The 22500-nt window shown below is 41.9% G+C and overlaps 4 protein-coding genes across 5 annotated transcripts in view; 3 read left to right on the top strand and 1 right to left on the bottom strand.

Moving 5' to 3' along the window:
• The window catches only part of LOC133575749 (uncharacterized), a 314457-nt gene that overhangs the window by 60265 nt on the left and 231692 nt on the right, over positions 1 to 22500 (top strand). The gene's annotated exons all lie outside the window — the stretch shown is intronic.
• LOC133575685 (uncharacterized) overlaps positions 1 to 22500 on the top strand; it is a 462851-nt gene that overhangs the window by 244190 nt on the left and 196161 nt on the right. The gene's annotated exons all lie outside the window — the stretch shown is intronic.
• The window catches only part of LOC133575760 (uncharacterized), a 551361-nt gene that overhangs the window by 475474 nt on the left and 53387 nt on the right, over positions 1 to 22500 (bottom strand). The gene's annotated exons all lie outside the window — the stretch shown is intronic.
• LOC133575679 (uncharacterized) lies at positions 4010 to 17201 on the top strand. Of its 2 annotated transcripts, XM_061928402.2 has the most exons (4): positions 4010 to 4453; positions 7576 to 7794; positions 13617 to 13703; positions 13776 to 17201. In XM_061928402.2, exons 1-4 carry the CDS (start codon positions 4327 to 4329, stop codon positions 14675 to 14677), a joined length of 1335 nt encoding a protein of 444 aa, XP_061784386.1. In that variant the 5' UTR covers positions 4010 to 4326; the 3' UTR covers positions 14678 to 17201. The 2 variants fall into 2 exon arrangements, with proteins under 2 accessions (XP_061784386.1, XP_061784384.1); XM_061928400.2 differs by having other exon boundaries at positions 13617 to 17200.

Genomic DNA, 22500 nt, shown 5'->3' with positions numbered 1-22500 from the left:
TGAGAGCAGCAGCAGTAAAATAGAAAAGTGCTCCGCAGACCTCCACCAGGCCAAATCTCCTAGTACAGGGGTTGGCAACCCGCGGCTCCGGAGCCGCATGCGGCTCTTTGATCACTCTGATGCGGCTCAGCAGCTTACTTGCTGAACCCCCCAATTTTCCCGTGAGACTTCCGGATTTCAGTGCCTCTCGCAGAAAACTCCCGGGATTAATATTCACCGACTTTCACCCTTACGGCTATAATAAGGGCGTGTAATAAGGGCGTGCCATGATGGTACAACATTTGGCGCCCTCTACAGTCTGTATTAAAGAATGCCAGCCCAACACTTGTTATACAACATACATCTTCTGCTTGCACACGTACGTGACAGCAAGGCATACTTAGTCAACAGCCACACAGGTTACACTGACGGTGGTCATATAAAACAACTTTAACACTCTTACTGATAATGCGCCACACTTTGAACCAAAATCAAACAAGAATGACAAACACATTTCGGGAGAACATCTGCACCTTAACACAGCATAAACACAACAGAACAAACACCCAGAATCCCATACAGCCCTGACTCTTCCGGGCTACATTATACACCCCTGCTACCACCAAACCCCGCCCCCACCCCAACCCTGCTCCCTCACACATCAACACCCCCCCCCCCCCCCCCCCCCCCCCCCTCTCTGTGCGTCGGTTGAGGTGGGCGGGATTTGGTAGCGGGGGTGTATAATGTATCCCGGAAGAGTTAGGGCTGCATGGGATTCTGGGTATTTGTCCTGTTGTGTTTAATGTTGTGTTACGGTGCAGATGTTCTCCCGAAATTAGTTTGTCATTCTTGTTTGGTGTGGGTTCACAGTGTGGCGCATTATTAGTAAGAGTGTTAAAGTTTTTTGTTTTATACCGCCACCATCAGTGTGAGCTGTGTGGTTGTTGAGTAAGTATGCCTTGCTGTCACCTACGTGAGCGAAGCGGTAGCCCCATACAACGCGAGGCTGATCAGGCACGCTGACTGTAGTGGGTGCTATATGCTGTATCATCACGGCACGCATGACGCTGTCAAGCGCCATTCAATTTAAACCCGCGTGCCGCACCAGCTTTCAAATTCCACATAAAGGTGTGGGCAGCGTGTCTGAGACCCCTGGTTATACATAACACAAAGCAAAAAAAAAAACTTCGTATGCAGTGTTATTTCAAAAAAATATTTGCGGCTCCCATTGTTTCCTATAATTTGTGAAACTGGTCAAAATGGCTCTTTGACTGGTAAAGGTTGCCGACCCCTGCACTAGTAGTAAAGAATCCTTCAAAAAAAGTCTGAATCCAAATGATGATCAGGATCAACACCAAAATTTAATCACTTGTTCCTTATCCCATTTCTGGCATGTCCTGAAAGTTTCATTATTATCTGACTATACTTGTTTTGTTATGATTCCAACTAAATGACAATCAAACAAACCCCAAATCACTTCAAAAGCAAACATGTAAATATGTTTCTTAGTTACACATCCTGGAAAACAATATCCACGCAACAGTTAACATTTATTATTCATTCTTACTAATATTTTTAGTTGTGTACTAACACTGCTAATATTTGAAGGGGAACATTATCACCAGACCTATGTAAGCGTCAATATATACCTTGATGTTGCAGAAAAAAGACCTTTTTTTTAACCCATTTCCGAACTCTAAATGGGTGAATTTTGGCGAATTAAACGCCTTTCTATTATTCGCTCTCGGAGCGATGACGTCACAACGGGAAGCAATCCGCCATTTTCTCACTTTCGTCGGTGTGTTGTCGGAGGGTGTAACAACACGTACAGGGACAGATTCAGAATCAGAATCAGAATCAGCTTTATTGTCATTACGCAAGGTAACGAGATTGAGGCCATTCCATACAGTGCGATGTGTGCATGCTAGAAAAACAATGTGCAAATATATAAAAATATAAAAAATGCAATGAATATGGTGTGAAATGAATATATACATGAAAAAAAAATTCAGGAGGAACAGTGTGGTTTTCGTCCTGGTCGTGGAACTGTGGACCAGCTCTATACTCTCGGCAGGGTCCTTGAGGGTGCATGGGAGTTTGCCCAACCAGTCTACATGTGCTTTGTGGACTTGGAGAAGGCATTCGACCGTGTCCCTCGGGAAGTCCTGTGGGGAGTGCTCAGAGAGTATGGGGTTTCGGACTGTCTGATTGTGGCGGTCCACTCCCTGTATGATCAGTGTCAGAGCTTGGTTCGCATTGCCGGCAGTAAGTCGGACACGTTTCCGGTGAGGGTTGGACTCCGCCAAGGCTGCCCTTTGTCACCGATTCTGTTCATAACTTTTATGGACAGAATTTCTAGGCGCAGTCAAGGCGTTGAGGGGATCCGGTTTGGTGGCTGCAGGATTAGGTCTCTGCTTTTTGCAGATGATTTGGTCCTGATGGCTTCATCTGGCCAGGATCTTCAGCTCTCACTGGATCGGTTCGCAGCTGAGTGTGAAGCGACTGGGATGAGAATCAGCACCTCCAAGTCCGAGTCCATGGTTCTCGCCCGGAAAAGGGTGGAGTGCCATCTCCGGGTTGGGGAGGAGATCTTGCCCCAAGTGGAGGAGTTCAAGTACCTCGGAGTCTTGTTCACGAGTGAGGGAAGAGTGGATCGTGAGATCGACAGGCGGATCGGTGCGGCATCTTCAGTAATGCGGACGCTGTATCGATCCGTTGTGGTGAAGAAGGAGCTGAGCCGGAAGGCAAAGCTCTCGATTTACCGGTCGATCTACGTTCCCATCCTCACCTATGGTCATGAGCTTTGGGTTATGACCGAAAGGACAAGATCACGGGTACAAGCGGCCGAAATGAGTTTCCTCCGCCGGGTGGCGGGGCTCTCCCTTAGAGATAGGGTGAGAAGCTCTGTCATCCGGGGGGAGCTCAAAGTAAAGCCGCTGCTCCTCCACATCGAGAGGAGCCAGATGAGGTGGTTCGGGCATCTGGTCAGGATGCCACCCGAGCGCCTCCCTAAGGAGGTGTTTAGGGCATGTCCGACCGGTAGGAGGCCACGAGGAAGACCCAGGACACGTTGGGAAGACTATGTCTCCCGGCTGGCCTGGGAACGCCTCGGGATCCCCCGGGAGGAGCTGGACGAAGTGGCTGGAGAGAGGGAAGTCTGGGCTTCCCTGCTTAGGCTGCTGCCCCCGCGACCCGGCCTCGGATAGGCGGAGGAAGATGGATGGATGGATGGATGGATGGATGGATGGAAAAAAAAAAGTACAAGTAAAGTGGCAAGAAATTGGACAAAATTTGTTCAAAATACGAGGCTGTGGGGAAAGCCGACGAAATGGTCAGTCGTTTGTTCCGCACACTTTACCGACGAAAGCTATGCTACGACAGAGATTACCATTATTGCTATGTTGTCTATTACTATTATTACTATGTTGCCTATTACCATTATTGCTATGTTGCCTATTACCATTATTGCTATGTTGTCTATTACCATTATTGCTATGTTGTCTATTACCATTGTTGGTATTTTGTTAATTACCATTGTTGGTATATTCATTATTCCTACATTGTTGATACAAATTATTGTTACAGTGTAATAATTCTTGTTACCTGTGGTAATGCCACTATGATACAACATCTGTATTATAATCCTTGAACAAAGTAAGAGGGAAACTCATGTGAATAATCACTGAATGGAGAACTGGGGGTGGGATTAAATAAATTATCTTCTTCCCACTCCCTTTCAGGCGAAACTGGACAATAATGCACTATATGAATTTATATTATTATGTTTTGTCAACTTGTACTTCTTTGTCATTGCTTGAAAAAAATAAAATAAAATAAAATTAAATTAAAATAAAAAAACCAGGAAGATAAAGTGTTTGTCTTACACCAAGTAATCCGCTGTGGACACACGAAACCAAGAAATGCAGGTTTAGCGAGCGCTGCGTGCTCCCGCGACAGGAAATCCATTTTTTGGCAGGCAACCACATTTTGGCGTAACACCGGTTGCTTGTTTCTCTCGCGAGATCTGACAACATCGCGTGTGAAGGAAAAAAAACAAGATGGCGTTCCATCCGTCCGCCGTAAAACCATAACAAGAAGACAAGGTTGCGTTTGATGGAGAATACATTATTGTGTATATAACACTTCTGTGTTTTAACCAGTGCGTACATCGTTCATAATTATTTGTATTCTGATACCTTAGCTTGAGCGCACTTCGAAGCTCCTCGTGTTAGCTTAGCATGCTAGTTAGCTTAGCTTGTTAGCTGCTAACAAAGAGACGCGGAAGTCGTCAACACATCGCTAAGTAGAGATCAAATGTGAGTGTAAAGTGTTGTGATTGCGTGAAAAATGTGCGAAAGAACGATAGCAGACTACGCGGAGGAAGAACGTTGTCCAACAAAAGAGGAGAAGGAGCGACAACATCAACTACTGGACGCTGTTGTCAACAAACATCAAATTGTGTTACACAGAACAGGTTTGTTTACCTCTCACTCTCGTGTGTTTGCTTATACCAGGGGTCGGCAACCCGCGGCTCTCGAGCCGCATGCGGCTCTCTAGCGCCGCCCTAGTGGCTCTCTGGAGCTTTTTCAAAAATGTATGAAAAATGGAAAAAGATGGGGGAAAAAAATCTATTTTTGTTTTAATATTGTTTCTGTAGGAGGACAAACATGACACAAACCTCCCTAATTGTTACAAAGCACACTGTTTATATTAAACATGCTTCACTGATTCGAGTATTTGGCGAGCACCGTTTTGTCCTACTAATTTTGGCGGTCCTTGAACTCACCGTAGTTTGTTTACATGTATAACTTTCTCCGACTTTCTAGGACGTGTTTTATGCCACTTATTTTTCTGTCTCATTTTGTCCACCAAACTTTTAAGGTTGTGCATGAAAGGTGAGTTTTGTTGATGTTATTGACTTGTGTGGAGTGCTAATCAGACATATTTGGTCACTGCATGACTGCAAGCTAATCGATGCTAACATGCTATTTAGGCTAGCTATATGTACCGTATTTTCCGCACTATAAGGCGCACCGGATTATTAGCCGCACCTTCTATGAATTACATATTTCATAATTTTGTCCACCAATAAGCCGCCCCGGACTAAAAGCCGCGCCTACGCTGCGCTAAAGTGAATGTCAAAAAAACGCTGCGCTAAAGTGAATGTCAAAAAAACAGTCAGATAGTTCAGTCAAACTTTAATAATATATTGAAAACCAGCGTTCTAACAACTCTGTCCCAAAATGTACGCAAATGTGCAATCACAAACATAGTAAAATTCAAAATGGTGTAGAACAATAGCAACATAATGTTGCTCGAACGTTAATGTCACAACACACAAAATAAACATAGCGCTCACCTTCTGAAGTTATTCTTCATTCGTAAATCCTTCGAATTCTTCGTCTTCGGTGTCCGAATTGAAAAGTTGGGCGAATACGGGATCCAAAATGGCCGGTTCCGTCTCGTCGAAGTCACCGGAGTCAGTGTCACTGTTGTCCAGCAGTTCTGTGAATCCTGCCTTCCGGAAAGCTCGGACCACAGTTGTGACCGAAACTATCTGCCCAGGCATTTACGATCCACTGGCAGATGTTGGCGTATGTCGACCGGCGCTATCTGCCCGTCTTAGTGAAGGTGTGTTCGCCTTCGGAGCTGTGTGAAAAAAGCCACCCGGCCTCTTCGCGTAAACTTCCCTTAACCACTCGCTCATCTTTTCTTCATCCATCCATCCCTTCGAGTTAGCTTTTATGATGACGCCGGCTGGAAAGGTCTCTTTTGGATGGGTGGAAGTTAGCATGGCAAGCTAGAACCACAGTGAAGGATGACTTCTCATTCCCTGTGGAGCGAATATTCACCGTACGTGCTCCCGTTCCACAGTGCGGTTCAGTTGCTGTGAAATACGGTAGTAATCCGTGTGCGGATGGAGAGATTGCGTCTTTTTATGAACCGGATCGTTTTGTAGGAGCCATTTTGTGGTCTTTACAGATGTAAACAGGAAATGAAACGTACGGTGATATCCGCGCGTTTTTTCTTCTTCTTCCGGGGGCGGGTGAAGCGCTTCCTGTTCTATGGGGGCGGGTGAAGCGCTTCCTGTTCTATGGGGGCGAGTGCTTTCCTTGGCGGTTGCTTGCGTAGAAGAAGAAGCGCTTCCTGTTCTACCGGGAAAAAAGATGGCGGCTGTTTACCGAAGTTGCGAGACCGAAACTTTATGAAAATGAATCGTAATAAAGCGCACCGGGTTATTAGGCGCACTGTCAGCTTTTGAGAAAAATTGTGGTTTTTAGGTGCGCCTTATAGTGCGGAAAATACGGTACATATTGCATCATTATGCCTCATTTGTAGCTATATTTGAGCTCATTTAGTTTCCTTTAAGTCCTCTTAATTCCATGACACACTATCTGTATGTAGTATGTCTTTAAATTTTTTGCGGCTCCAGACAGATTTGTTTTTGTATTTATGGTCCAATATGGCTCTTTCAACATTTTGGGTTGCCGACCCCTGGCTTATACTCATCAATTGATTGATTGATTGATTGAAACTTGTATTAGTAGATTGCACAGCACAGTACATATTCTGTACAATTGACCACTAAATGGTAACACCCCAATACGTTTTTCAACTTGTTTAAGTCGGGGTCCACTTAAATCAATTCATGGTAACGTAAATCAATTCATGGTAAGATTTAGATTTATTGGTCCCCTTGGGGAAATTAATTTTCACTGCCGTACATTTCAACAATAGACATTACTAGGGCTGTCCAATAATATCGGCCTGCCGATATCGGCCGATAAATGCGTTAAAATGTAATATCGAAAATGATCGATATCGTTTTTTTTACTATCGGTATCGGGGTTTTTTTTTGTTTGTTTTTTTGTTTTAATTAAATCAATATAAAAAAACACAAGATACACTTACAATTAGTGCACCAACCCAAAAAACCTTCCTCTCCCATTTACATTCATTCACACAAAAGGGTTGTTTCTTTCTGTTATTAATATTCTGGTTCCTACATCCATCCATTTTCTACCACTTATTCCCTTCGGGGTCGCGGGGGCGCTGGAGCCTATCTCAGCTACAATCGGGCGGAAGGCGGGGTACACCCTGGACAAGTCGCCACCTCATCGCAGGGCCAACACAGATAGACAGACAACATTCACACTCACATTCACACACTCAGGCCAATTTAATGTTGCCAATCAACCTATGCCCAGGTGCGTGTCTTTGGAGGTGGGAGGAAGCTGGAGTACCCGGAGGGAACCCACGCAGTCACGGGGAGAACATGCAAACTCCACACAGAAAGATCCCGAGCCCGGGATTGAACTCACGACTACTGGACCTTCGTATTGTGAGGCAGACGCACTAACCCTTCTTCCACCGTGCTGCCCGGTTCCTACATTATATATCAATGCAGTCTTTTCAAATTGCCCACCCTCAAATTTCCAAGTAATTAAGTAATTTTAGTGGCTGGGACAAAAGGAAGTATTTCCCGTTTATATTGGACAACAGACAAAAGAACACAAAATATGTCGTTGTGTTAACAGTGTCCGTCAAAAAGTGTTTCTATTCTCTCCTAATCTTGTTTACTTATTTACCCAACAGAACTCCAGCAGCCCCCCCACATTAAAGAGGAAGAGGAGGATCCACAGCCCATCCACATTAAAGAGGAAGAGGAGGAATGTCGGATCACTCGGGAGGGAGAGTGTCTTCTAGGGCAGGAGGAGGCTGATCTCACTAAGTTTCCACTGACTGTTGTCTCTGTGAAGACTGAAGAGCATGAAGACAAACCACCTGAGTCCTCACAGCTTCATCACAGTCCAAGTAAGCACATATCATTTTATTCTCAGGGCATTCAATCCATCACAACTGGACTGTTCACTTTGTCTTAGAAGACGTTTGTCCTCTCATCCAAGTAGGCTTCATCAGTTCATGCTCATAGACTTAAAGTCTTAAATCTAATCATTTCAGTTTGAGGCATTAGAATTCCTTAAATGATATTAAAATATCATCAAAAAATGTTTAACTACATCCTTGAAACGTCTCAAATATTCTATTAAGAATATTTGTATTTAAAATAAATGCAAAAAGTAATTCGCTGTACAGCCCGACAAGTTACAGCAGAGTTTAGCTAGCAGCAAATATTACGAAAGTCCACAGCAAAGCAGAGTTATTTGTGTAAAAGTGCAAGTTCAACCATTTGTGGCTGTAGAACAAATCATTGAATGCATGATTGAAGGCAGTGAACAGAAACAAAGAAAATGTTTTCACCAGTGTCACAACTCAAGCCATCGTGGAGGACAGCGTTTGTAAACATTGTGGTGAAAGGGAATGGAAACATAATGTAATTAGAAAATCTTGGACACGTCTGTGTCAAATGATGCTGTGGAAGTCGCTTCCTAGCAGTCCCACTATCAGACACGGCACAGGAGCCAAGCGTGCAGGTTTAACCAAGTTTTAATGATCAATTGTTTTACAAATTTTTCTCTCCAGTAGGACGTGGCTTTCCAGTCACGTCCGTATCCTCTCTCCACCTCCTGCTCCCGACCGCTTACTGTTAAAGACAACAGATGTTTACCACCTGTGAAATCTAATCACCTGCCAGCTGTGTCTCGCCGTCAGCACTGCCACGCCCCCCGTCTGATGGTACTCTGTCCTCAGCACCATGGACAGAGGCGGTGACCTTTGCTCTTGCAGGCAGCGCTGACAACATCTCCCTCCACAGATACTAAAACACCTGCACAACTGTACACGGTTCAAGTTAACCTTCAAAAGGAGTGTTACGTGGGTAAAGTGCCCCTAATTGCAGAAGAAGAGCCATATGAGATGTAGAGAAGGGCAATATGGTCTAAAATCAATATTGCGATATTTGTTGCAGCCTGTTGCGATAACGATTTGTATCATGATATATTATTTGGTATGTAAACAAAAATAAACTTAATTCGAAACCGGTTACAAAGGCTTCGTTTGGAAGTGAGATGAATGAAGAAACCATACAAGAAGAAAAGCTATCAACGATTAGATGACAGAACTTAAATACTTCCAGTTCAAGGCACGAAGCATAAGGAAATACACTTTCAATGCAACACCTGCAGTGAGCGAATTCGACCACAGTTAGTTAGGGACAGGGGGCGTCGCCCGGGACAGGCGGACGCAATAGACTACAGACTCTGATTACTGATTGAACACATATTTATTAAAAAATAACAATAAATATAACAATATTTAGCATTTCAAAATAACACCCATTTGCTGAATGGCGATATACGATATATATCTCCATATCTTTTTCGTAAAGTAAAAACAAAACAGTCCTAGTTACCTGAGATACTAAGTATGTCATTATTATGACTTAGTAAGTCAATATTTTGACTTAGTAATTTACTAAGTCAAAATAATGACAAATTAATGACTTACTGAGTCAAAATAATGACTTACTAAGTCAAATTAATGACCTGCTCTAAGTAAGTGATTAAGCATTTGAAAAAAATAGTTAAAAGTGGAGCCATATGCTCAACTCATCATGCTTAATTTATTACAGCATTTGGGAAGCCTGTAGTTGATTTTTATTATGTAAATGTTATGTTTTTATCAACATGTGATAGCAGGGACCCTGCCATTCAAAACTATGCTGCTACATTACTAATGATTAATATCATACCAAAGACTATAAAAATGGGACCCATTACCTCCATGCTTGGCACTCAGCATCAAGGGTTGGAATTGGGGGTTAAATCACCAAAATGATTCCCGGGCGCAGCCACCGCTGCTGCCCACTGCTCCCCTCACCTCCCAGGGGGTGATCAAGGGTGATGGGTCAAATGCAGATAATAATTTCGCCACACCTAGTGTGTGTGTGACAATCATTGGTACTTTAACTTTAACTTTAACTATAGCTGAAAAAGTAGTACAATAGCAATAGGAGAGACTATTCATCCCTGAACACCATGGAGTTCATGTAGGCTTTATGATGCACTTACATTATTATATCAACCATCAGAGACAGAAACTCTTCATTTAACATAATGTCAGAGACGTACTGACAGGGGAGGCAGAATGAAGCGGAGCAGCTTGTTAAGGCGTTAGTTTAGGCGCTGCGGGAATCCCTGAGAAATATACAGGGGTAATAACACAGACACTGTAAATTACCTAATATTGTCTACAAGTTTATACATCAATAAATGACATTAATAGCTATAAAGGTTACAATCACTTAATGTTTGAGTGAGGACCCTGAAAGCAAAGAAGGTGTGCGAACATCGTCTTTTCATGCTATCGTAATAACCATCCATCCATCCATTTTCTACCGCTTGTTCCTTTTGGAGTCGCGGGGGGTGCTGGAGCCTATCTCAGCTGTATTTTGGGCGGAAGGCGGGGTACACCCTGGACAAGTCGCCACCTCATCGCAGGGCCAACACAGATAGACAGACAACATTCACACACTAGGGACCATCTAGTGTCGCCAATCAACCTATCCCCAGGTGCATGTCTTTGGAGGTGGGAGGAAGCCGCAGTACCCGGAGGGAACCCACAAAGTCACGGGGAGAACATGCAAACTCCATACAGAAAGATCTAGTATATTAGTAATATATTTGCAAACAATTGACTTAAAGCAGGTGACAATATAAAAGAGGTGAAATAAATACCAGATACAAAATGAGCTGAACAAATGTGAATGTTATGCGTAGGGATGTCCCGATCCGATATTTGGATCGGATCGGCCGCCGATATTTGCAAAAAAATGCGTATAGGCAAGGCATGGGAAAATGCTGATCCAGTTTAAAAAAAAAACCTCTGCTCCGTGTTTTCCAACGCACCTATTTAAATAGTACATTCCACTTTTCTGCTGCTCCCTATAATTTCCGTTCCGCATTTTCCAGCACACCTTCAACACATCCACAGGTCTGTGGATTCTAACGCAGTTGCTTTTAGCTGCTGGCATTACACGACAGGCTCTTCTCACTCTTTTCTGTGTCTGTGCTTCTCACAGACAGCAAGCGCACCTTCTTACACACGTCACATACTGTCACGTCACATCTGTCACGTCACATCTGTCACGTCATACGTCACATACGTATATGTCCTCCCCGAGCAGAGAGGTAGCAGCATGGCTAACGTTAGCTGTGATGCTAGCGCAGCTGTGTGACCAACGCTCCCTCTAAGGTGCGCACTGTATAAAAATTGCGCACTGTATAAAAATCAAATAAAAAAATAAGCGCATAACAATTTTCGACACACGGACACTACAGAGAAGACAGTTTTCGTCATCATTGTTCAAATATTGTAACGTCTGTCGAGACGCTTATCTCCATTCGGTGCCACACGTCCACACCATCAAAATGCAGAGGCAAAAATTTCCAGATCAACACCGTATGAAAATATTAGTGATTTTTTTAGTTGTGATTTCCTTCTCTGCATGAACGTTTAAAAGTAGCATATATTAATGCAGTATGAAGAAGAATGTTTTAATGTAGACATGCAAGCCTTAAAAGAAAATGTTGAAAATCAAGACTACATTTCCTGCAAATGGATGCATTTCTACCCTATATTTTAACTTTAGATTTATTCTCATATCAAACTCTTTTGGCTGTCTTTTTGACACTTACATCCGACGCCCCCCTCCACACCCTGGATTATAAATAATGTAAATAATTCAATGTGATTATCTTGTGTGATGACTGTATTATGATGATAGTATATATCTGATAGTATATCATGAATCAATTTAAGTGGACCCCGACTTAAACAAGTTGAAAAACTTATTGGGGTGTTACCATTTAGTGGTCAATTGTACGGAATATGTACTTCACTGTGCAACCTACTAATAAAAGTCTCAATCAATCAAGCAAAACACATAGAATCATCATACTGCTGTGATTATATGCATCAAGTGTTCATTCAAGGCTAAGGCAAAATATCGAGATATATACCGGTATTGTGTATCGCAATATGGCCTTAAAATATCGCAATATTAAAAAAAGGCCATATCGCCCAGCCCTTGTTTCAATGATGCCATTTCTGTTTGTCGTGTATAATTTTGTCTATTTTGTGTTTATCCTTGAATAAACAGGTCAGTTTCTTGTTACCAACCATTGTGTATTATTCAAACTCACCTAATTCAGCTGGCTAGTTGTTATCAAGAGTACTAAAACCCTTTTCAACATGATTCTGACAACTAAGTAGGCTAAATAACTTTAAACCTTATTACATGCTCGGATAGGCCAGTATCGGTCAGTATCGGTATCGGTCAGTATCGGTATCGGATCGGAAGTGCAAAAACCTGAATCGGGACATCCCTAGTTATGCGCTTCCAATCCAAAATGGCCTTTTCTCTTTTTATACAATTGTTGTGTCCGTACTCACTGTTTTTTAACAACATAGTGCAGATTGTGGTACTGCAGATGTTTCCCTCTGTTGGCTCAATTCTGACAGCCGAAAACACTCCAATAATGAACCATTTAGTTTTATCAGCGGTGGTTACAGTTTCTGTCATTGTGCTTTCCTCCACCAAGGCCAACTTCCTTGTCTGTACACATAAAAGACATATAAAAGAGCACAAATCTAATGCAAGCAGCTGCCACTTTAGCAGCTCCGTTTCTACATACAGCTACAAAAGAAACACACAAAGAAAAAGTACAAAATCAGCAATATGCACATACGATTGCACAATACAGAGACAAACAACAAATTGATTTATTAAAAGAACATAAAGGTGACTGACTTTCCTTCAGCGTGTTGTAGATGGTCTCTAAGTGAATGTGGAAGCTGAGCTCTAAAGAAGAATTGTTGATGGAGATACTCCATAAAACACCGCCTATTAAAACATAGTTCCTTTTGGCAAGCCACGACAATTCCCCCAAAATGGGAGAAAAGTACTTATATAATGACAAATACATTGAATGTTTCCAGATAGTTTGGACTGAGATTATATTTTCTATTCCCATGATATTTAAAGTACGGTAGGACTATGCCATGATAGATTAAGGTCAGGGCTCAGGTTTAGGTGGAATAGGCCAACATGTAGACAGGAAAAAATGGTTACCATATTGGCATGTGTTGCAATGTTAAGATTTCATCATTGATATATAAACTATCAGACTGTGTGGTCGGTAGTAGTGGGTTTCAGTAGGCCTTTAAATGTTGCCGTTGGGCTGAACACGTAGTCTCTTCTCAAGGATAGGGCTATCACTTTTGCATTCCAAAGTCCCAATTAGGGCCTCTTTCCTACGAGAAGTGATCCATTCCACCTGCGAATATCAAACTAAGGGGCCTTATCTTATTATGTGCTCAAACTGAAATACCGCTATTTAATTCAACTTGGTGGTTTGCTTTTTCCAATGTGAATATAAACATTCACCATATGCAAAACATAATATTAGTTAATTATTTTACTTCAGGGGCCTTAATACTGTGATACTATCGTACCGTGAGATTTGATGCTGTTACACCCAACTCAGACCAGCCCCTGCATGGAAGTTACTTTAGTGAATGTGTTGAAATCGAAGAATCAAAGCCTGCAGATATTAGAAAAAAATACTTTGACTCACAAAATGACACACATTACACGTTACTCTCTTCCTTATTTATATTGTATGTACTATGTAATATTTGTCTGAGTTAAAATGTGTTTTGTTTGTCTTCTGCAGACATCCAGCAGCTGATTGGACATCAAGAAGAACGTGTTCCTCAACTGCAGGGGGGGAGCTTCACTTTAAAGCAGGAGAGTCCACAGCGCCCCCATTTTAAAGAGGAAGACGAGGAGCCACAGCCCCGCCATTTTGAAGAGGACATTAAGGAGTCACAGCCCTCTTGTATTAAAGAGGAAGAGGAGGAGCCACAACCCACTTTTGTTAAAGAGGAAGAGGAGGAATGTTGGACCACTCAGGGGGGAGATTGTCTTCTAGGGCAGGAGGAGGCTGATCTCACCAAGTTCCCACTGACTGTTGTCTCTGTGAAGACTGAAGAGCATGAAGAGAAACCACCTGAGTCCTCACAGCTTCATCACAGTCCAGGTGAGGAGAACAGAAGGGCGGAGCCTCCAAGCAGCAGCTCAACACAACACATGACAACAGAAGCTGATGGAGACCACTCTGAAGGATCACAAGCGGACAACCTTTTAGCTCCACTATCAGATAGTGATGACACGTCGTCACAGGTTAATGTAAATATGGAATCGCACATCAGAACACAAACAGGAGAAAAACCTTTTAGTTGTTCAGTTTGTGGTAAAAAATTCTCTCTCACCAGTAATATGAAATCCCACATGAGAACGCACACAGGAGAAAAACCGTTCACTTGTAAGGTTTGCGGGAAACGATTCTCTGACAGAAGTAACATTCTAACACACATGAGAACGCACACAGGAGAAAAACCTTTCAAGTGTACAGTTTGTGGTAAAAGGTTCTATGACAGGAGTAATATTCAAACACACATGAGAACTCACACAGGAGAAAAACCTTTCAGCTGTTCAGCGTGCGCCAAAAGATTTTCTGTCAATAGTAGCATGCAAAGACACATGAGAACGCACACAGGAGAAAAACCTTACAGTTGTTCGGTGTGCACCAAAAGATTCTGTGACAAACGGAGCATGCATAGACACATGAGAACGCACACAGGAGAAAAACCGTTCAGCTGTTCAGTGTGCGCTAAAAGATTCTCTGTCCATAGTAATATGCAAAGACACATGAAAACGCACACCGGAGAATAACTTCTCTTTGAATAGTGACGAAAGGTCTATTGAAGGGCTTCTCTAAAGTCTGGACTCTGGTCCAGATTAGCCAGTCAGGACCCAGCCAGTCCACCTTATTTTATGAATTATAAATCATTGTCTGGTTCCCACAAAGTACGAGTCAAAAATAAATCGATAACAGTGTTAAAATACATTGTTTTTAGAAATGATTCACAGTGATTTGCAACTTGTCCAACGTTACATTTCTCAAACAAAAAATATAACAAGAACATCATTAACAAAATATATACAGTTTTCCTCACAAATACAAATTATATTGAATAAAAAATATCCAATAAAACAGGCCAAGAGAAGCAAATAACTATTTGCAGCCAGTATTGGTAGAATATATAAGCATTGATAACTCATGTTAGCTATTTAAATCACTATTATTTGCTATCAACACACAAAACTAATGCGCATGCACGTCTTACGTAATGTGCGTATGTCCTTAAAGGAGAACTGCACTTTTTTTTATTCACCCTATTGTTTACAATCATGAGAGACAAGAACACATGTCCTTTTAAAAATATATATATTTTTAAGATGGCAGAAAACAGATTTGATATTGAGAGTCAATGTTGTAGCCTTCATAGCCTCTAAAACAACTTTAAAACCCTCTACCAACATTCTGTCGTAACAGGCCCGTTCATAACAATAAGCAATATGTACATTATTTACCATATTTTGGTCATTTTAAACAGGCAGCACGGTGGTACAGGGGTTAGTGCATGTGCCTCACAATACGAAGGTCCTGAGTAGTCCTGAGTTCAATCCCGGGCTCGGGATCTTTCTGTGTGGAGTTTGCATGTTCTCCCCGTGACTGCGTGGGTTCCCTCCGGGTACTCCGGCTTCCTCCCACCTCCAAAAAACACGCACCTGGGGATAAGTTGATTGGTAACACTAAATTGGCCCTAGTGTGTGAATGTTGTCTGTCTATCTGTGTTGGCCCTGCGATGAGGTGGCGACTTGTCCAGGGTGTACCCCGCCTTGCGCCCGAATGCAGCTGAGATAGGCTCCAGCACCCCCCGCGACCCCAAAAGGGACAAGCGGTAGAAAATGGATGGTCATTTTAATCAATACCGAGACTTCCTTCCCCGATTTATTTCCATTTCCACAGCAGCGCACTTCCGACTTCCGGCAACAAATGTGTTCCCACTTCCTGAAACAAACGCGAGTGTATTCTAATCATGGCAGACTCGGTAACAGACTACGAAGATGACTATTTTTGGACAAACGAGCAAACACTACCTTATCTTTTTGTAGCTGAATATACGGAGGATGAACTGCTGCTTATAAAAGCGAGCGCGAAGAAGACGGAGCAGACGGAAGCTGAGAGAATGAGGTCGATGCGACTTGGTCATGTTGCAAATCTAGAACTTTGAGGCAAGCTATGCCAAATTAAGGGAGTGCTTACCCAAAGCAACTGGAAACGTGCTCGGAAAGTATGTATTTTTAGGTGAAACAGAAACTAAGAGAGTTAAAAGGATAATTGCGCCTGTTGAAAGGGAGACAAAATAAACTGTTTCAGTTTGTTTACTTTGCTTAAACGTACACATGTTCAATACTAACGTACACAATGTATCCTAATGTGCCATTTTGCTCATTATCTCTTATGTTGGGCATTGGACCCACGGTGTCGGATGTAAATAAAAGACCATTTGACCATCATTTCCTTACCTTCATTTCACCTGAGCTGCTACAAAATTACCTCAAGTTGAGAGATGGACTGTTGAACGGGGCAGGATCATTACTCTGTATCCTTTGTTTGCATAGTTGAACTGTTTGTGCATAGCTTTCCCTATTCTTCCGGTGCACTTCCCAGCTGCACTGTAGCCTTTGCTTTTTCACAGGACACAAGTGTGATAGCAGTGGACGAAGAACAAAGCGAGGAGAACAGTGCACATGGACTTGGTCAGACCATGAGAAACAGAAGACCTCCAGCACATTTCAAATAATTTGTTATACAAGGTGTTCCAGCACCTCCAAGTCCGAGTCCATGGTTCTCGCCCGGAAAAGGGTGGAGTGCCATCTCCGGGTTGGGGAGGAGACCCTGCCCCAGGTGGAGGAGTTCAAGTACCTCGGAGTCTTGTTCACAAGTGAGGGAAGAGTGGATCGTGAGATCGACAGGCGGATCGGTGCGGCGTCTTCAGTAATGCGGACGCTGTATCGATCCGTTGTGGTGAAGAAGGAGCTGAGCCGGAAGGCAAAGCTCTCAATTTACCGGTTGATCTACATTCCCATCCTCACCTATGGTCATGAGCTTTGGGTTATGACCGAAAGGACAAGATCACGGGTACAAGCGGCCGAAATGAGTTTCCTCCGCCGGGTGGCGGGGCTCTCCCTTAGAGATAGGGTGAGAAGCTCTGTCATTCGGGGGGAGCTCAAAGTAAAGCCGCTGCTCCTCCACATGGAGAGGAGCCAGATGAGGTGGTTCGGGCATCTGGTCAGGATGCCACCCGATCGCCTCCCTAGGGAGGTGTTTAGGGCACGTCCGACCGGTAGGAAGCCACGGGGAAGACCCAGGACACGCTGGGAAGACTATGTCTCCCGGCTGGCCTGGGAACGCCTCGGGATTTCCGGGAGGAGCTGGACGAAGTGGCTGGGGAGAGGGAAGTCTGGGCTTCCCTGCTTAGACTGTTGCCCCAGCGACCCGACCTCGGATAAGCGGAAGAAGATGGATGGATGGATGGGTGTTCCAGAAGTCTTGGCCACATTTCTAGTCCTTGTTTCTGTTTAACTATGAATGGTAGTTAGACGAAACTGGTACCATTTTATAACTAAATTCATTAACTTTTTTGTAATGCTAATTTTTCAGATCCAGTAATGGCGTTCACGCAACCAGAAAAGGCGTTTGCGTCCTTGAATTTGTAAAACACAATGCTGGAACGCGTTTGGCAAGAATTGGTCTATTGGCTTGATGCATGATGTGTGACCAACGGTGCTCACATTGAACATCTTGCAAGCTTTCAGATTGTTTCAAATGCGTTGTTAAATCCTTAAAGGGGAACATTATCACAATTTCAGAATGGTTAAAACCATTAAAAATCAGTTCCCAGTGGCTTATTTTATTTTTCCAAGTTTTTTTCAAAATGTTACCCATCACGCAATATCCCTAAAAAAAGCTTCAAAGTGCCTGATTTTTTTATTTTTTTATTTTTTAATAAAGAAATACAATCATGTGTGCTTACGGACTGTATCCCTGCAGACTGTATACATAGTTTTCACGCCCGACTGATTTCCCATGATGCTCCGCGCGATCCGCCATTTTGAAAGGCAAGCGCACCGGTACAACATCAGCAAATTCATATATACGAACCCGTTCACAAACGTATGCATAATGGCCGAGAAACCAGCAAAAAAGAAGTATAAAGAAGGCTTGGACAACCAGACGTTGGAAAGATACAACCAGAAGACACAATGCATAGGCGTTGACCCGTACGAAGTGCCGAAACAAAGTTTCACGTATGACCACAAATGCCTCCCGGCCATAACGTACATAGACATTTTGAACTACCTCGTCAATTACACCAGTGCCTATACAATGGAGGAATTGAGGGCATTCAAGTCTCTGGAGGCGTACAACCAGTTTATTAACGGATGGGTCAGCGACTGAGTAGGTTGATTGTTGTTTCTTTTTCTCCGACTTCTTTGGTGTCAATTTGGCTGAAAGCTTCAGGGTTGGTGCCCAGTCTGGGTTAGCCCTGTCGTACAAAGCTGCTGGATTGCCTGGGGGTAAAAAAAACAACAACATTTATTTCATTGCAACACTTATGTAATTACCAAACAAAAGTGCATCTCTAATGTATCTAACTTATGACAAGGTTGATACCTAAATATTTTATCCATTGAGATCTACAACTCATTTCGTGTACAAGCAACCTGGGCTGAGATGGGCGCTATATATCCTGGGGGGGGGGGGGGGGCTTTCGCTTTCGTGGTCCATCCCATAAAGGGCTTCGAGAATAGCAAATTGACAAAAAAATAAACAATACATCGTTCTAAAATGTTTAATAAACAGATTGAGACGTAATCCTACCTGTTACAAAGTGATCAGAACATATTTTGGAATGTTGAGATGGCTCCTCTTTCCTGTTGATGCTTGCCAACCACAAGCGTCGTCTCTCCTCGCTGATTTTCCTTGTCTGTTCTCCTTCGTTGTGTCTAATTTTAGGAATACTGAAAAATCCTCGCTGCACTGATCCATCCCGTCGATTTGTACATCCATTCACCCAACAGGAAATAACCATTATGCGCCTTTCACCAGTGTTTGCTCGAAGCTATTGTCAATAATCGTGAAGCGTGTCAACTAGGCCAGGTGTGTTTTGTTTGCCTCCCAAGATGGCGGATGACCCGGGATAACCCGGATGTGTGACGTCACGTAAACACCATGTATTGATATACATTGCTATATAGTGTACATATTGTGTTTTTATGTTGATTTAATAAAAAATAAAAACAATTTTTTTTTTTTTTTATTGTGCGGCCCGGTACCTATCGGTCCGCGGACCGGTACTGGCCCGGTGGTTGGGGACCACTGGTCTCAGCTGTCCTTGCGTGCGTCATTACGTCACGCGGTCACGTGACCTAACGCGGCTGTCAGACGAGCATAAAACCCGGAAGTGGGCTGCTACCGGTGAGAGTGAGAGGGACACGCTGTGTGAGGTTGCTGCAGGTATGTGACTCGGTTTTACGCTTTAATTATTAACTAAGCCTTCTAAACTGAAATGTAATAATGTCGAACTGTAGGAGCCGACTACCGGAGCCGTGGGTTGTCCCGCGGGAGTGTTTGAGTGTGATTTATCTGCGGAATTGGTGAGTTGCATTTGTGTAGCTTTGCGTAGCCTAGCCGCTGCATTCGTTTTGAATGGAGCTGTTAGCATCTACTAGTGATGGGTTGATGAGGCGTCATGAAGCGTTTCGACACATTGCAAAACTGTATTGATACTGTGTCGATACTGTGTCACTAAATACTGACATCTGCTGGACATTAAAAATCCCTACAGGCAACCTATGGACCGACTCAACTGACACTGATTTGATGCCCTAGTACAGGGGTCACCAACCTTTTTGAAACCAAAAACTACTTCTTGGGTACTGATTAATGTGAAGGGCTACCAGTTTGATACACACTTAAATAAATAAATATATTGTCATTTGTAAGTTACACGTAAGTGTGATTTAAACAAGAATAGCTAAATAAATACATTTATATATTTTAAAAAAATGGGTATTTCTGTCTGTCATTCCGTCATACATTTTTTTTTCCTTTTACGGAAGTTTTTTTGTAGAGAATAAATGATGAAAAAAACACTTAATTGAACGGTTTAAAAGAGGAGAAAACACGAAAAAAAATCAAATAACATTTTGAAACATAGTTTATCTTTAATTTCGACTCTTTAAAATTCAAAATTCAACCGACAAAAAGAAGAGAAAAACTAGCTAATTTTAATCTTTTTGAAAAAATTAAAAAAAGAATTTATGGAACATCATTAGTAATTTTCCCTGATTAAGATACATTTTAGAATTTTGATGACATGTTTTAAATTGGTTAAAATCCAATCTGCACTTTGTCAGAATATTTAACAAATTGGACCAAGCTATATTTCTAACAAAGACAAATCAGTATTTCTTCTAGATTTTCCAGAACAAAAATTTTAAAAGAAATTCAAAATACTTTGAAATTAGATTTAAATTTGATTCTACAGATTTTCTAGATTTGCCAGAATAATTTTTGTGAATTTTAATCATAGTAAGTTTGAAGAAATATTTCACAAATATTCTTCGTCGAAAAAACAGAAGCTAAAATATTTATTATTCTTTACAATGAAAAAAAAATTTTTTTACTTGAACATTGATTTAAATTGTCAGGAAAGAAGAGGAAGACATTTAAAAGGTAAAAAGGTATATGTGTTTAAAAATCCTAAAATCATTTTTAAGGTTGTATTTTTTCTCTAAAATTGTATTTCTAAAAGTAATAAGAAGCAAAGTAAAAAAAAATAAATGAATTTATTTAAACAAGTGAAGACCAAGTCTTTAAAATATTTTCATGGATTTTCAAATTCTATTTGAGTTTTGTCTCTTTTAGAATTAAAAATGTCGAGCAAAGCGAGACCAGCTTGCTAGTAAATAAATACAATTTAAAAAATAGAGGCAGCTCACTGGTAAGTGCTGCTCTTTGAGCTATTTTTAGAACAGGCGAGCGGGCGACTGATCTGGTCCTTACGGGCTACCTGGTGACCGCGGGCACCGCGTTGGTGACCCCTGCCCTAGTATATACAATAATATAAACCAAGTCATTGTATTTCATTTAGGATTATTTCATATCTTCATTTAAATACAAATATATTTGTATCTTTTTTAGATACAGTCAATAAATAATGTGAACATGTATCATAACATGGACATCTAAGAGAACGTGTTGTGGATGATTGTGGACTGGGAATTTTTTGTATTTTATTTTTTTACACATTTTTATAAAAAAAAAAAAGTTTTTCCGACGTATTACATTTTAGACGATTTCTCTTCTTAGTTATTATTTCTCCAGCTGTAGAAAAGAGCCGCTCACAGGGCACAGAGGAGGCGTCAGTGCGACACATTTCGCGTATCGGTCACGTGACCAAAACAGCTCATGATCGGTCACGTGACTTTCTAAAAGCGGTACGCGCACCGACACAGGGTTTTGCTCTATGAGCTCGACGCATGCGCCGATGCATCGGTGTTGCCGGACCCATCACTAATTAACTAAGCCTTCTAAACTGAAATGTAATAATGTCGAACTGTAGGAGCCGACTACCGGAGCCGTGGGTTGTCCCGCGGGAGTGTTTGAGTGTGATTTATCTGCGGAATTGGTGAGTTGCATTTGTGTAGCTTTGCGTAGCCTAGCCGCTGCATTCGTTTTGAATGGAGCTGTTAGCATCTACTAGTGATGGGTTGATGAGGCTTTATGAAGCGTTTCGACACATTGCAAAACTGTATTGATACTGTGTCACTAAATACTGACATCTGCTGGACATTAAAAATCCCGACAGGCAATCTATGGACCGACTCAACTGACACTGATTTTATGACCTAGTACAGGGGTCGGCAACCCGCGGCTCTTTAGCGCCGCCCTAGTGGCTCTCTGGAGCTTTTTCAAAAATGTATGAAAAATTGTTTTAATATGGTTTCCGTAGAAGGACAAACAAGGACCGCAAACCTCCCTAATTGTTACAAAGCACACTGTTTATATTAAACATGCCTCACTGATTTGAGTATTTGGCGAGCGACGTTTTGTCCTACTAATTTTGGCGGTCCTTGAACTCACCGTAGTTTGTTTACATGTATAACTTTCTCCGACCTTCTAGGACGTGTTTTATCATACTTGCCAACCTTGACACCTCTGATTTCGGGAGGTGGGGGTGTGGGGGGCGTGGTTAAGAGGGGAGGAGTATATTGACAGCTAGAATTCACCAAGTCAAGCATTCCATACACATATTTATTTATATATATATATATATATATATATATATATATATATATATATATATATATATATATATCTCCTGAAAATATGCAAACAAAACTGTGTTTAGATAATTGATACTTCAAACTTGCATAAGTAAATCTTAATATAACATAACTTGGCTTCTGAGAGCTTCAAAATGTAATGAGTAAAATGCTAAAGTTGTTGATAAACAAGCAATTATTTTAATAATTAGATATGGTCATTTTAAATTAATTATTATGATCATTTAAAATTAATTATTTCAAACATGTTTATTTAAATGTATAATTCTATGGCTGGATGTAATAAGGAGTCA

The sequence above is a fragment of the Nerophis lumbriciformis genome, linkage group LG33 (genome assembly GCF_033978685.3).
Source record: "Nerophis lumbriciformis linkage group LG33, RoL_Nlum_v2.1, whole genome shotgun sequence".
In the NCBI taxonomy this organism is placed as follows: Eukaryota; Metazoa; Chordata; class Actinopteri; order Syngnathiformes; family Syngnathidae; genus Nerophis; species Nerophis lumbriciformis.
Note: the sequence above shows the minus strand (reverse complement) of the source record. Positions and strands in the feature narration are given on the sequence as shown.

Excerpts from the sequence above, each read along its gene's own strand:
- LOC133575679 (XM_061928400.2), top strand. The coding sequence starts at position 4,327 with ATGTGCGAAAGAACGATAGCAGACTACGCGGAGGAAGAACGTTGTCCA. Across the intron at positions 4,454-7,575 it reads AATTGTGTTACACAGAACAG|AACTCCAGCAGCCCCCCCAC; the intron begins GTTTGTTTACCT and ends TTTACCCAACAG. Across the intron at positions 7,795-13,616 it reads ACAGCTTCATCACAGTCCAA|ACATCCAGCAGCTGATTGGA; the intron begins GTAAGCACATAT and ends TGTCTTCTGCAG.